Source organism: Protopterus annectens, chromosome 10.part0 (genome assembly GCF_019279795.1).
Source record: "Protopterus annectens isolate FY-2018-M chromosome 10.part0, PAN1.0, whole genome shotgun sequence".
Taxonomy (NCBI): domain Eukaryota; kingdom Metazoa; phylum Chordata; order Ceratodontiformes; family Protopteridae; genus Protopterus; species Protopterus annectens.
Genome location: NC_056744.1, coordinates 1,579,470,897 through 1,579,486,664, shown reverse-complemented (window position 1 = coordinate 1,579,486,664; position 15,768 = coordinate 1,579,470,897). Strand labels below are relative to the sequence as shown.

At 41.2% G+C, this 15,768-nt stretch overlaps 1 protein-coding gene across 1 annotated transcript in view; it reads right to left on the bottom strand.

The window, feature by feature from the left end:
• The window catches only part of SETD1A (SET domain containing 1A, histone lysine methyltransferase), a 1,410,167-nt gene that overhangs the window by 984,568 nt on the left and 409,831 nt on the right, over positions 1–15,768 (bottom strand). The window contains exon 4 of the mRNA XM_044086230.1: positions 5,500–6,300. Coding sequence (XP_043942165.1) covers positions 5,500–6,300 — 801 coding nt within the window. The remainder of the gene's footprint in view (positions 1–5,499; positions 6,301–15,768) is intronic.

Here is a 15,768-nt window from a genome sequence, read left to right as displayed (position 1 = left end):
TGTTCACGCATGCTCCCAGGAATACAATTTGTTGGCAGGGTACAAGATGCAATTTATTTTTGTTTATGGTGTACCCCAGAGAAGTTAGCACCTTTTGTACAAACGCCAGATGACTCATGTCCTGTCTTTCTGCCTGAATTAGACAATCGTCTAGGTATGGGTATATTTCAATATTTCTTTGCCTGCAAAATGCAATGACTGGAGCTAGGCACTTTGTGACTACCCTAGGCGTTGCACATAAGCCAAAGGGCAGTGCAGAGAACTGATAGTGCATGTAGCCTGCTTTGAAGCGTAGGTATCTTCTGCAAGATTCCCTGATTGGGATGTGCAGGTAGGCTTCCTTTAAATGCAGAGTTGCCAACCAGGCATCCTTGCCTAGCATTGGAAGCAACTGGTGAAGAGTTAGCATCTTGAATTTTGGGATCACCAAAAAAGTGTTTAGGATAGAGAGATCCAGGATAGGACGCCATGAGTTGTCTTTTCTGGGCACCAGGAAAAGACTTGAGTAGAAGCTTTGTCTCCTCTCCTCTTCTGGGACAGTTTGAATAGCCCTTATACTTAAGAGAGAGAGAGAACTTGCCTTTGAGCCTCTGCCCACTGATATGGGGTAGATCTGGCCAACCATTTGGGGTTGGTAAAGTGTGGAAGTGAAATCTGTATCCTTGGGAAACTATATTTAAAACCCCTTTGTCCTGGGTAATGAGTTCCCAGTTTTTTGCCTGCAGAGCAATCTTTCCCCCTAAAGGAGCAGTCAGTTGAGAAGGGCTTGGAAGTTTTAAAATTAAGACTTTGAGACAGTTTACCATAGGGGGGAGTCTTACTACTCCCTGCTTTGGAAGTGGAAGCCCCCCACTGCTTAGCCCTGTGCGTAACTTGGGACTGAAGCCTGGGTGTTCTGCTGGTTCTGGGTTTGGACTGAAGGTCTGGAAGAGGCAGGAAAGGACCAATTCTTAGAGGGCCAATGCCTACTAAATCTTGGGGGCTGTACTTGCAGGAAATCTTTAACCGTTTGCATAGACATATCTTTTTCCTCCATCTTTTTGAGTACTTCTGCTTTGTTGCCAAACAGGCGGTCCTGGTTTAAGGGAGCATCCAGCAATTTAGCTTTAACATGATCTGGCAAAGACTGCTCCTTAAGCCAAGCATGCCTTCCAAGTACAGACCCAGTGACAGCAGCCCTGCAAGATGCCTCTAGTGAATCAAAGCCACATTGTAAAGTATGTTTTCCAACTTGTTCAGCAGAATGCATTAAATCCTGTAAATTCTTATTTTCAGCACAGTCAGGAATCAACATCATTTTCTGTTTAAGCAATCCAGTAATATGCTACTGATACTTTAACACATGAAACTGGCAGTTTAAGGCCCTAATGGCCAAGGATGCAGAAGTGTATACCTTCTTATCCAATCTATCCAGCACCATGGAATCTCTATCAGAGGGGGTAGGATTTTTGGCAGTAGTAGCCTTAATGCCCTTGGGTCCCTGAGAAATGGTCTCAGGATCTGCAGAAGGATTTTTAAAGAGGAACTTGTGAGAGTCAGGAACCCTGTAATATCTATTTGGTTTTCTGGGAGCAGGAAGTAAGGAGTCTGGGGCCAAGCTAGATTCTGAAAAGGCATCAATGTCCAGTACAGTGGGGATAGCTAAAGGCCTGTGTTGAGGTAGGAGTAAGACATCCCTAAGCCTCTTTTTAGAGTCAGAGTAATCCTGGCTTTCCCAGCGAAAATGCTCCCTAAGAGTATGCAAGGTTTCAACAAAAGAGAGATCCTCTGGAGGGGAAGCAGAGGGAATAGAGTCCTCTGCATCAGAATCCTCATAGGTAGATAAGGGTAAATCGTGGTCATCAGAGGAAACAGAAATTTCAGAATCCTGATCAAAAGAGTCATAAGCAAATTCAGTCCTAGGTCTCTTAAGAGGGGGAAGGTTGGCTTCCCCTGATTAAAGTAATAATGTCTTCAGCCATTATTTGATTTTTAGGCATAGAGGCCTGACCATGCGGTCTGGGCATCTGTTTTCTTGGCATGGATTGAGTTTTAGGCCTTGTAGAAGAAGATGGCGTTGGTTTAATATGCAATTCAGTAGGCCTGAATACACCCTCAGAAGCCGGTGCCTGCAGAGCGGCTCCGGACCCATCCAAGGTAGAGACATCTGCAGGTTCCACAGTTGAAGCATATCTCGCGGCATACTCCCAATGGGTCTCAGTAGAGGCCTACGAAGCTGAAGTAGTGGGTATCAGGGGCTGCAAGAGCACCTCACTGAGTAATGGCAAACTGACGACTAGCTTAGGAGAAGCGTCGTCAGCAGCTTTGGACCTAGGCAGCCTGTCCCCCTCTTTATCTTTATGTTTTTTCGGAATGTCGGTAGTCGGGAGGCTTACCGAAACCATATCTAGGTAATTGAACTGAGTACCAAAATATTTAGAAACGTAAATATACCAACGACAAATAGTTTGTTTAAATAAGGCACAAAGCCGACAGCGAGGTACATCGTGGTCAGGGCTTAGGCAAGGAATACAGTACAAATTAAAATATTTATGAGGTATTTATTTGCTTTCCACAAGAAATACAATTACTGACTTTTACTGACATCGGTTTAGAGCAAGAAAAAGTTACCCCAACAGGGTACTTAGCGTTAGTTGAAGACTTCGGGTCTGAAACTCGAAAATGAAAATTTCAGGAGTCGGCTGACCGGTACTTGTGAACTGCTTCTGCTTCGGGCACCACACAGCAAGAAAGACTGATGTAATGGCATCAGCTGCATGCTTTATACCCCCTGACGACCTGAAAGATAAGACAGCAACTGACACAGGACCCAACACTTTGATAATCAGGCCAACTTGAGGGCTACTGCAAACAGATAACCCAAATGTGATGACTGCAACAGTGAAACATGAACATCTTTATCCGCTCTCTTGGGTACAGGTTCCACCATGTCCGGCTCCTTCCAGGTCCCGCTGGTGATGCGGTCTGCAAACTCGTCAGCAGGGGGGGACCCAAGTAGTAAATGGGCCCGTCTCAAATGCCTTCAGAAACACTAACTCCTCCAAAGACGGAGATAGGGAAGACCATCCACTTCTCTGTTTGAGAACTTCCGAAGGAAACCTCCCTTCAGTGGAAGTCTGGGGGACCAGTCTCCCTCTTCAAAATCTGTCTCTTTGGCGAGGTACTCTCGGGGGGAGTCCACATGCCCCCTCTTATACCTTCTCTTCAGAGGGGGCTCCTCTGCGGTGAGCTCAGGAGAGGACTAAGAATAGATGGGTACCCCACGTGAGGCAGTGCCAGTCTGAACTCGCTCACAGGGCTGGACCCTGGATGAATGATGAGGCCTCAGTACCCAAACCCAAGAAAGGCTGGGGAGGACCTTGAGAAGGAGAGGTAACTATCAAACTGGAGAAGGTCCTTTTTTATCACCCAGAAGGCCGACAGACTGGACGAAGCCCCCATCATCCCCAGCGGCCAGGGTTCACCTGGGAAGGGAGAAGGGCCCCGACACAGTACCGAAGCTCCTGGACGATACCAGCTGCAAGCCCTCAAGGGAAGGAAGCAGTCGGAAAAGTCTGTACCCAAACACACCCCCAGGGAACCAGTACCAACCCCTTGGGGACTAGGTCCACTCTGGTCCAATGGCTGCAGAACCAAGCCGGCCATGGACCCTAAAGGTGTCGAGAAGGGGGGGTGGATACCCAACACCATCAGTCTCACTGTGAATCTCTTGGTCCTGACATTCCAAAACCTACTGGACTGGAAGAGAAGTGTGGAGACCCGTAGATGGGGAGGGTCCCCTAGCCGTATGGGCTGGGGACTGCAGCAGGCCCAACTCCATTTGGAAGGAGACTTCTGGATCCTGAAGTTCTATGACCTCAGGAAGGAGATCGGCTCAGACGTCTCGGATCTGAACTCCTGGAGGACCCAGAAGGGGATCCCTCAACAACAACAGGATATGATAGCACTGTCAGATCAGACAAACTTGTAGGATCCAAAGGCTTGGGAGCCATACCAGATGGCTCTGGCAAACTGGTCAGAGATCTGGGGATGGCCTGCTTCTACTCAGATCTGAAGGTCTCCAATCTGATGAGGCCTTGGATCCAAGAATCTGATCCAAAGCTCTGGGAACGACGGACCTCTGATCTGAAGCCGAAGAGGCTGGACTTAGATCCTGGGATCTGTGACCAGAGAGCCCCAGCTTTTTAGGAAACAAGGAAAAGGACCCCACAGAGGTAGGAGGAGGTCTCTTCGGCTCTTGCAAGGACGTGGAAGGTGAGTCAGTAGGTAGAGGACCACTCCAAGCCAAGCCCTTGAGGAGAAGCTTGTTGCAGCATTCTACCAGGGCCCTGGGATTGAAAGCAGAACAAATGTTGCATTCAACCTCCAGGAGCGCCGACCCTAGACAGTAGACACACTCCTCATGCAAGTCGGAGCACGGCATATTCCGACCGCAAGAGGAGCGCCTCTTAAAGGCATCCTGTCCATCTACAAAACACACATACACACAGACAGAACTGTGGAAAAAAAGAGTTTTCTATATAAAAAAGTACTACTTTAAGAGCACGAAGCGCCAAGAACTAGAAGGGGAAGGGGAGAACCTACCTACACTAAAAACTAGGTTCTAACAGGGAGGGGAGGAATTGCAATTAACTATAACAGAAATTAAAGACAGCAACTATAGCCTAAAAAGGAAGAAAAGAAGCCAAGAAAATAGCACTTATCTAAATTTCCTGCGCTTGAGTCTGAACCATGTCTGGAGCAATTCAGCAGCAAACGAGATCTGAGGGTTAGAAGGTATCAAGGGATTATGGAAAAGGGAGGAGCTTGAACTCTAGAGCTGTCTGAGAAAATGCCAGCTTGGAATCAATGTTGGATCCTAACCAAATCTGTGAGGAATAATGACACTGATAACATCAGATCAAGGTAAAATATAGACCAAAAATAATAGACATACAGAATAATTAGGAAGCAGACACAATTTATATTACAATATTTCCTCTTTTTTAAATAAACTAAAAATAGCCAGCTTCATAATTATGTCATTCCATCTCTCTATTCACTGTTTCAGTTCATGATTTTCATCCATTACTCTTTGACCTCAATGATTTCACAGTCCCCACCACCACATAACCTTTCACAGGTCAGATTCTTGTAGTACTGTCGCTGTTGTGATACCTAAAGAGGAAACCTAATAATGTTCTTCCAGCTATCAATTAAGGGTTGCTTACTAAAGACTAAATGGGGAGAACGACTCAAAGAATGCTGCTCATTGAGTGAAACGATCCAAACAAACAATACTATACATATTTATTTTCCTGCACAATGTGAAGAAAAGGAGTCTCATTTTTACTTTTCAAAATCGATCACGTTTGGCAGAAATTACTTGAAAAAATGAACCCACAAGCTCCTGACTGGGAGAAATATGTTAAACATTAAGCAAACTAGTCCCACAAAGGACATTTGCTGTTGATGGTGTTGTCACTGAGTAATAAAGTTAACTTTCAAAATATCTCTCACCTTTGCCTTTTGTTCTTTACGTTCCCACCACTCATCAAAAGTACCGAAAGCAATGTTTTCCACCATTTTGCGGTTAAGGTCTCTCTGAATGATATTTTTCATTTCCTGCATAATTGCTGAAAGCACATTATCTACTGTAACAGCATGAGGATCCTTAACCTCTTGCTGCCAAGGCTCCATGTGATAGTCATACAGTCCATGATGGTGATGGGGAAGAAAACGGTGGTCACTATCAAAATGCAAGCCATTGTGGTCCAGTGGATATTGCTCATAGGAAAGATGGTTGACAAATGCTGCATCCTGGTGGGGCAGAAATGGCTGGAAGTGTTCTTCAAATGCCCCCTGACCTTTGTTCTGACTCATCTGATGCAATCTGCTGAGCATTTGTGTCTGCATTTGAAAAGACATTGGCATGCCACCCCACTGACTGCCAAGGCGATTCATAAGTTCCATTGAATTAACAAAGTCATAGATGTGTGGGGGAGGGGCAGAGGGCTGGACAAAGTCCTGAGATGTAGGCTGCATGTGGTGAGAAGTAGCATATTCCTGGACCTGTGAATGTGGCCCCACTTCAGTCCCCGGGATATGAGGTGGCATTGTGTGGACACCAGCTTGTGGCTGCAATGAGTAACCAGGCTGAGGATGTTGGAGAGAGAGTCCTGGGTGATTGTGAAAACCTGATACAATGGGCAATGACCCCATTGTCGGTGTGATGACCTGAAAGTGCTGCTCAGTGTGTGACTGATCATCTGCTTCATCATCAGAGATCTCCATATCTTCTCCTGAAGACTGGTGGGAAACCTAAAACAAAAAGAAAATGAAATTAGTGATCAAACATCATAATTATGTCACAATGAAACTAAAATCTCAACTACTGAAAGCAGCTGACCCCCAAGTAACTTAATTTGCTGTCCAAGTAAACCTACAAATACCAAAGAAAGTTGATAAGCAACTTGGTCATACTTAACATTTACACAGGACTGGAGAGTATCCACACAAAACCTCACTGTCTGCCACATAAGTTATACACACTGTGTAAAAAATTAACTGTTTGTAACAAAAAAGTCAATGTTCTGCCCAGAAAAGAAGCAGACTGCATATAAAATAAAAGGTGATGCTGGTTCTCAGAAGACCAATATTTAAGAAAAGGCATACACATTACTCTATTGTTTCAATAAACCTTCGGCAGTATGATCCACAATAGCCATATACTTCAGGATCATCTAAAGACCTGCCAGCAAAATGATATCTGATTCAATAACAGTATAATGGGAAAAAACAGTAAAGATTCAAGGAGATTACTGCTTTTAAAAATGCGGTCTGAAGATGGGCTTACTGGAAAAAGCTCCTCATTCCTTGGAATAAACTTCTTCTGCAGGTCAGGAAAACGACAACTAAACTGTAAATCTGGGTTTGAATGACCTAAATCACAAAGACAATATTATAACTGTACCTGTGCAAGTTCAGTAACATACTGCTTCAGCAGGTAACATTCTACATAGCAAACTGCAAAAAAACAGTCCTGTAAGCACTCTTTATACCTGCAATCCCACAGACCACTGTGCAACTACAAGATGTACACGTGATAATGGAGGTCCATAAAGACCACTTACCAACTGTCAGTACAGTCACTGAAACCAACTCTCCTGAAAGATTACAGCAATCTTAATGCCAAATATGCACTTGACCTTTCTATAGACGGTGCAAAATCAGCCAGCCCATTCATTTTAGGGCAACCCATCTAATAAATGGCTGATCATGAAATTATGGAATAAGGCTTACATGTTGCAAGACCTAAACTGAGAGAGACATCTGTGCTATTCTAACTTCTCATAAACGTATAGTAACCTAAGCATGTAAAATGCAGGAAAACAAAAAAATATTACCAGACTTCATAGGTTGGTACTGGGCTATCTGCCCAAAGGCATATATTAGCCCAGCCACGTTGTGCGGTATTCACCGCCCCTTTAGTAGTTCCATAGACCCTTGTACTAGCACAGCTAGTACCCTTGGCCCCTATCTAGTAGTGCTGTTGGTGTGATCCCCGGTGTGAACTTTCTGTTACCCACCCACTCATCAAGGTAATTGATAATTGGCAATTGATTGAGTTTTACTCAATCTCAACCCCTGCTATACCACATTTAAGTGCAATCAAATCAAAGGGTACCTATAGACAATGGAAGTGGAGTAAGTCAAGATCAGGTGGTATACAGTTCATATCTCAACACTATTTGGTATCGACTGCTATCTGAGCTGCAGACAGAGTGACTGTGGGAGAAGGTTGTCTTCCTGTTCTACACAAAAACAAGTGAACTTTGACTAGTAATTCCCTAGAAGAAGGAAGCAAGAGGAGGAGGTGAACAGGCAGTTTTCTTAAGGTCTGCAAGAAAGAATAAATGCCTTCTGTTTAGATCAATCTATAGCAAAGAAATTTAAAGCAGCAAGACGAAGAGCAAGGTGCAACTTTTTTTTTTTTTTCAGATGAACAATGCTGTGCTGAAAATATTAAGCAAGACACTCCCCGTTAACATACCTGTATGTTCACAAATTTGAAATTAATCCTTTGGCAATAGTAGCCCTAAAACAGGACCCTGCTTTGAATCCGATGCCCAGTTTATGTTTGGTGAAGCTGTTAAGGTTGTATCATGTGACTGTTGTTCATCAACTTTTCAGTAAAGCATTCTGAAAATGATGCAGAAGTGGACCCTGGTTGAAAGGTCTGTGAAATGCAAGGTTGTTTTGCCTCTGAGGTAGCAGTTACTTAATGCAGTCTAAAAACACCTGGAAAGAATCAGTCTGGACACCTGAAGGCCCTTACTTTATGAGGCACGGGAGATGAAAAGTTGGTCACTTTTTTCTGAAATTCTGCATTCTATTTACACAAAAGCATAGCATCCTGTGGAGATCTATCCAGCGGAGGAAACAGTGACTTTAAATTTCACTGTAGGGAAAGAACACTGGGAGAGGTCTAATTAAAAATGGTTCAGGCAAATAAAACAGTAGACTCCAAATGAAATGAGTGTATTTACTAGATAAAGCTCTTTTCGTCCGGTATATTAACTTGAACTTCTTCAGATAAAGCACAACCCTCCCCATGGCTACATAAAACCACTAAGTCAGAAATGAAAAATAGGGATAAAGCCTGGGAGCACTGGCGCAAAACCAAAACCCCCTCAGCTAGACAGAAATTCCTAGAACTACGCAATAGAGTCAAAAAGCTAATAAAACAGGACAAATCCCAATACTACCAGTCTGCCCTAGACTCCTCACAACACAGCCCCAAACAATTCTGGTCCTCCATAAACTCCATCCTCTACCCAGGTAAAGTCAGTACCCCTCCTCCTAACATCCCTCACTCCTCAGAAAATATTGCTACCTCATTCAACACACACTTCACCCAAACCATTAAACCATACTATCACTAGCTAAACAACACAACCCCCCTCTCCCCTCCAACCCACACCTTCAACTAGTAATCTCCCCACTGCCTTCTCTTTTTCTCCTGTACCTACCTCCAACATAAAAAAACTCTTAACTAAACTTAAACCCACCAAATTAGCAGCAGACAGCCTCCCAAGTGAATACCTACAAATCGCAGCTGATGCTCTGGCCTACCCAGTATCCATCTTGATTAACCGATCTCGGTCAGAAAGTTACGTTCCCACACTGGAAAGTATCACATATAATTCCCCTCCACAAAGGCGGACCCTCCACAAAACTAACCAATTACCGCCCCATAGCTATTCTCTCTCCACTCTCCAAAATACTAGAGAGATGCATACACTCTCAGGTCGCAGACTACCTCCTTACTAACAACCTCCTTTCCTGTACTCAGCATGGTTTCCGACCAAACCATAGCACCACCACTGCCTTACTCTCCTTTACTAACACTATCCTTCAGCATAGTCAGTCAGGGTCTAGACTATCAGGACATGCAACGTACTAGAACTGAACAAGTGACTACATTTTATTATTTTCGCTCTATTTCATCTTATTTTATTTTATTTCATCTGTTTCATTTTTCATATAGAAATATTTGCTTCTATGGCACATTAATGAATTGAAATGGATATCTTTTATTCTTGAGATGAGACCTATGAACATGAGTCTCAAGATGGGAATGTAATATTTTTACAAGCACAGTATTTGTTAGTTAAGTCTGAAGATAAGCTTTGTACATATACATACACTGTTATTTCATGCTCCTCTTGGACTCGTATTGTGACATCATAAGTTGGTTACTAATTGGAGTTTTTGTTGGAACTAGTTTAACAAGTGTTATTTCATCTTCATTAATAGTTCATTTATGGAAATCCAATTATTTAATTTAGTTTACTGTTAGAGATGAAAATTTTTTGCAAGAATTGAAGTAACATATTGTACATGCATGGATTAATGTGACATATTACTCACTAGTATAACCACTGGTGTACTTTAAAATTTTATACATCTCATCCTCTACCATCAGGTTTTACATACATCTTATGCTCATTTACATCGACATTATGTGTATCCATGTTCCATGCATTTGTATATTTGTGTTTAATGTTTGCATAACACATGTTAGTCAGTTTATCATAGGAGATTATACAAGCGACTAGTTACTAGTCATTATGTTTTTTGTGTTTATTTTATAATTGAGATGTTATGTTATATTATATTCTATATATTTTATGTTATACTACCATGCGTACTTAGGTTTTTAATGCACTGTTGTACTCTGCATTCGCGTGACGTCTTTAGCGTCACGTAATGGCATTTTTAGATTAGTAGCGTATATTAAATTAAATTAATATAAGTAATATTAGTTAATGCAGATGAACATCTATAGATAGTCTCTTTTGAGACTTCTAAGAAATTACATTCCTTTATATGGAGAATCTCACTATATTAATAACCAAATACCCGCGTGTATTATGTTATTTGGATTGGGTTGGGCGGGCTGATATAGAATCTTTGGAAAGAATGAATGAACAATTAGTTATATTTCTCTTTTTTCTGAAGAATAATTTTATCAACAGCTAGTGACCCATATGAAATGTGCACTCAGACCGACACTATGTAGGCCGCTACAAGTTGAATGGATGCAATAAATAAATATGTATCAACTTAGTTTTAGTTTCCTAGCTGAAACTGCGAGACATAGAAGTTCTGGGTTGTGCAGAAGTATTAGGCTATGTAATACATTTTACAACCTTACAACATGAGCAGGATTCATTGTAAATTGATTGAACTAATTACAAATTTAACTTAATTAGGTTGGTTAAATTGATGTGTGTCTTTTATTGGCTGATACCTACTATATAAGAAATGCTGTATTGTTGTTTAAATAGATCTGATGAAGCGTGCACAGTGCACGCGAAAGCGCTTATCTTTTTTACTCTGTTTTATGTGCTGTTTGGAATAAAAGACAGTGATTTTATTCTAACTTCTCGTGGTGTATCCTTTGGAGTTTCATCTTGTTCATTGGTTGCTGCTCTGTTTTGCTGAACGATACTTTGGAATATAGTGGTATTACTCTACGTTTTGGCACTATCCTTCAGCATAAAAACAATGGCCATCTCTCCTCTGCTACTTTCCTAGACCTATCTAAAGCATTTGACATGGTCCCACACAAACAACTTATCTCTGTCCTCAATAACCTATCCTTCTCACAATCAGTCACCAACTGGTTTCAGAGTTACCTGTCTGACCGCCAACAATCCGTTGTATGGCAGAATGACATATCTCCCCAACTACCTGTCTCCATAGGGGTTCCCCAAGGATACATCCTTGGACCCCTACTCTTCTCTGTTTACACCAATAATCTAGCCTCTGCCACCAAACATGGCACACTCATACAATACGCAGATGACTCAACCATCATCTGCTCAGCCCAGTCCCTACCAAAACTGCAAAAAGTCACACAGGAAGCCTTTTCCTCTGTTGAAACATGGTTATCCGATGCCCGATTAATACTCAACCCAAACGAAACTAAACTAAACTACTCATCTTCCAACCCACCAAACATACTCAAAACAACTCTCACTTTAACATCACAGCAAAAGACAACACCACTATATACCCAATTGAACACACCAAATTGCTAGGAGTGGAAATAGACAAACTAAAATTTGACATTCACATATCCATGACTATAAAAAAAGTCCACAAAAATCTAGGAGCGTTATACAGAAATAAGCAATTTCTCACCAAAGCAGCAAAGATTTCAATAGCAAATTCCCACCTTATCTCCACCCTACTTTATGCCTCTCCAATATATACCAACCTAAGGCAATGCGATCTAAACAAGCTAGAGACTTGCTACAACAAAATCGCCAAATTTGCCACATGGGCATCCTACCGTAGTCACCACTGTCTCTCACTTGCTGAACTGGGCTGGCTTGAACTCCCTTCACCTCCTTCAGTGGTATCAACTCTCACTCGCCCACAAACTAGTAAACCATCCACTAAATGTCCCATCCCTCCAGAATCCACTCCAACCCTATCGCACCACCAGACCACTAAGACCCAGCAGCAAAGATCACTAAAACCAATAACTCTGCTGGTGAAGCACTATTCCCTTGCGCCATAGCCAAATTATGGAACTCACTCCCACCCACAATTACCTCCATACCATCATGCACCCACTTCAAAACTTTACTAAAAGCGCAACTAAAAACATGCTGGCTATGCCCTTGCAACTCCCACTCTAATATCATCCACCCCATCCAACCACTACCTTTCTTTCCACTCCACTAACTACCTTGATTATAGCAAGCTCAGATGCTCATAAGCCAGTACTTATTATACAGCACAAACTTCTTCTTCTTCTTGTAACATTTGTTAATGTCTGGTATGCACTTCACAGAGATTCTAGTTGTCTACTGATATACTATGTTCTTCATCTGTAAATATGTTGTAAGTAATTGCTATGTAAATTGTTAATCACTATGTAATCCAATGTAAATACTGTCTGTTTATTTTAACTGTGGAGCTTTTCTCCCCGGGCCTCCGCTGAAAATGGACCTACGTCCAGTCGGACACTCCCGGTCAACAAATTTAAATAAATAAATAAATAAAATAAAATAATAAAAAACAAGCACAAATTAGAGTTTTAAATACCCCTTAAAGTTCTCCCATGTGATTGTTCAGTAGCAAGCTCTTAAAGGAACATCCCTACAATACCATCCAAGGTCATTCTTCACTGTTACATAGATTAAATAATTGAGACTTTTGTTTTTATACCTATGTAAAATATTATTTAGAAAAACATTTTGTAAAACACATACATTACAGCATATTTTAGAACGTTTATCTCCTCAAATTTTTCAATTTTAGCATGCAATGAATTGAGCACATGTCATTCAGTCCCGGGGTAATATATGTGTTCAAGCGGATTTGCCACAGTAATTCTAACTGTTCAAGAATTACTGTTTGGGGTCCGCCCCTTGGGTCAGTGCAAACTTGTTCTATTGCCCGGAACTTGAAAGTGTCGTTTGCGCTTACATGTCTAGCTAATGCATTCTGTTTTGTTTTTTGAAATGTACATGTGTTCAAAATCCTATCTTTTAGTTTATGTTCTGTCTTTCCTACATAGAAGGAAGGACATAGTTGGAATAAAACAAGATAAACTACCATTCTGGATTGGCAATTATATCTATTACTGCTTTTCAACACTTTGCCATTAATTTCTACACTTCGTCCTTCCTGTATGTATCTACAGTAAGGACAGCTAAAAGACATTTAAACATTTCAGGATTTTTAGTTATGGTGGGTCTCCTAACCTCCAATAAGTTTTTCACGTACTTCTCTTTCCTGAATATAATTCTGGAGCTTGTGCTTAGTTTGTTCATTATTTCCCTGTTGTCCAATAATAAATTCCTATTTTTGTTTAGCATGTTTCTCACACTATTGGCTTCAGGGCTAAACGTTATGACAAATCTAGTTTTGAAATTAATGCTAGCCATGTTTCCTGCGTCAATATTTTGGGTTGCATCTCTGGTTACTAAATTATCTTGTGTTTGTTCGCCTCCCAGTATAGGTTTATAAAAAAACAGTGGATTTTTTATTTGCAACTTCCTCTATTAACTCATTCAATAAGGTTGTAGGACAGGCTCTCTTTTTAAACACGTGCTTTAAATTAATATACTCATGTTCAAATTCTAAATCAGTGGTTACCATTTTCGCTGCTCGTACCAGTTGCCCTTTCACCATTGATCTTTTTTGGTGAAAGGGGTGAGCACTTGAATAATGCAAAAATGTGTTTGAATATGTGCTTTTTCTGTATGTTTGCACGATATTCTCTTTTGCTGGCTTTCCTAAGGAGTATGTCCAAGTAAGGGATTTCTTGGTTATTATAAGTAAATGTGAATTGTAAAAAGTTAGTAGTGATATTAAAGTAATTCACCAATTCACTAGCTACCATTATGTCTCCTTTGACTATTATGTCTCCTTTGACTATCACCCAGGTAATGGGTAAAGAAAAATATATGGTTAGCCATTTCAACGTTTCCAAAAATATATTCATGCTCCCAGTAGGCCATGACTAAATTAGCGAAACTGGCTCTGCATGGGGAACTCATGGCCACTCCAGTTTTCTGTAAGTAATACTTATTTTTTTTTAAAAAATGAAATTGTTGGTCAAAATAATGTCTAATAATTCCTCCACTAGATGTATTTCTGTATTGGGTCCCCTTTCCTTTTCATCATGGTAGATATACATTCAATATCCAATGCATGGTGGATAGAGGTGTAGAGGTTTTTCACATCTACTGTTAGGAAGTTGTAATCATTATTGTATTCAAGTAAGTTGATTTTCTCTAGGAACGACCATGGGTCCCTGCATATTTGGTATTCAGTTTCTACATATTTCTTCAGTATGCTGTCTACAACTTTAGCACTGGCATACGTGATGGAATTTCTCCATCAACAACTGGTCTCAGTGGAGGAGTCTGTAAATCTTTATGGACCTTCGGTACTCCAAAGATGACTGGTGTCAAAGGAGCCAAAATGTTCATATAATTGTACATTTCTCTATCTATTTTCCCTTCTATAAACAAGTCGTTAATGTTCATTTTAATGAGTTGGTTAGCAATATTTAACTGGTTCAAAGGCACTTTCTCAAAAGCTTTAGTGTCTAATAAGTTTTCTATTCTGTTTTCATAGTCATCCAGGTCCATACATACTAACCCCCCCCCCCCACCTTTATCGGGTTTCATCACCCTTACCTGAGTTTTTTTTAAATAAGTTTAGAATCTCCCATTCATATTTACTCATGTTTCCCTTATGTCCTGTTTTTCTATTGTATACATCACGAATGTCAAGCTCACACACTTTTTCAAATGTACGTAATGTTGCATGTAGAGGAGGGTTAAACATACTGTGTACAAAGAAGGGGTTAGGTTCAGCATTGTTGTTGCCTAAAATTACATTTAAATTCAGTTTTCTTGCAAACATTTTCAAGTCCACAATAGTTTTTCCCAAGTCCATTCTTTGTGCAGGAATAAGAAGTTATGTACCTACCATAACGTTCCATGTTAGTTGTCTTCTTCTCGCCTTATTTCTTGCTGGTTGGGTTTGGAGCCGATCCTCGGCTCTGACTCGGCCATCTTCAAAAGCTCTAGAGCTTCTTACTGGCTCGAGGTCCCCCCCTATATCCCAAGATGCCTGGCACTAGATACCCAGATCTCGTTTGGTAACCTAACTACAGACATAATAATAATAATAATCATGATAATACAGTAACTGTAGCAGGACACAGGAAACTACTGGAGAGACTGACAGTCAGAAGAAACAGCCAGAGAAGACTCAGCCATTGATAAAGAAGCCTAAGGAACTCTTCTCGGTCTACTAGGAAGGGGGATGGAGGGTGGGACGCAAGAAAGAAGGCGAGAAGAAGACAACTAACATGGAACGTTATGGTAGGTACATAACTTCTTAATGTTAAGTTGTCTATCTCGCCTTCATTCTTGTTGGTTGGGACAGTGTCCCTAGCACCTCAATCCTGGGTGGCTCATCGGAACAGACTCTTCAGAACAGTGGAACCAAAATCAGCTCTGCTTCTGGAAGCCACATCCAGCTTATAATGTGAAATGAAGGTATGTGGATTAGCACAGGTAGCTGCCGCACAAATAGTTTCCATTGGCAATCTAGCCTGAAAAGCCACAGAAGTAGCTAAAGCTCTGGTGGAGTGACCTTTGGGTTTAGCAGGAAGGTCTTTATTTCTCAACTGATATATAAAGGTAATAGCAGAAGACAACCACCTAGATAAGGTGACTTTTGACACCG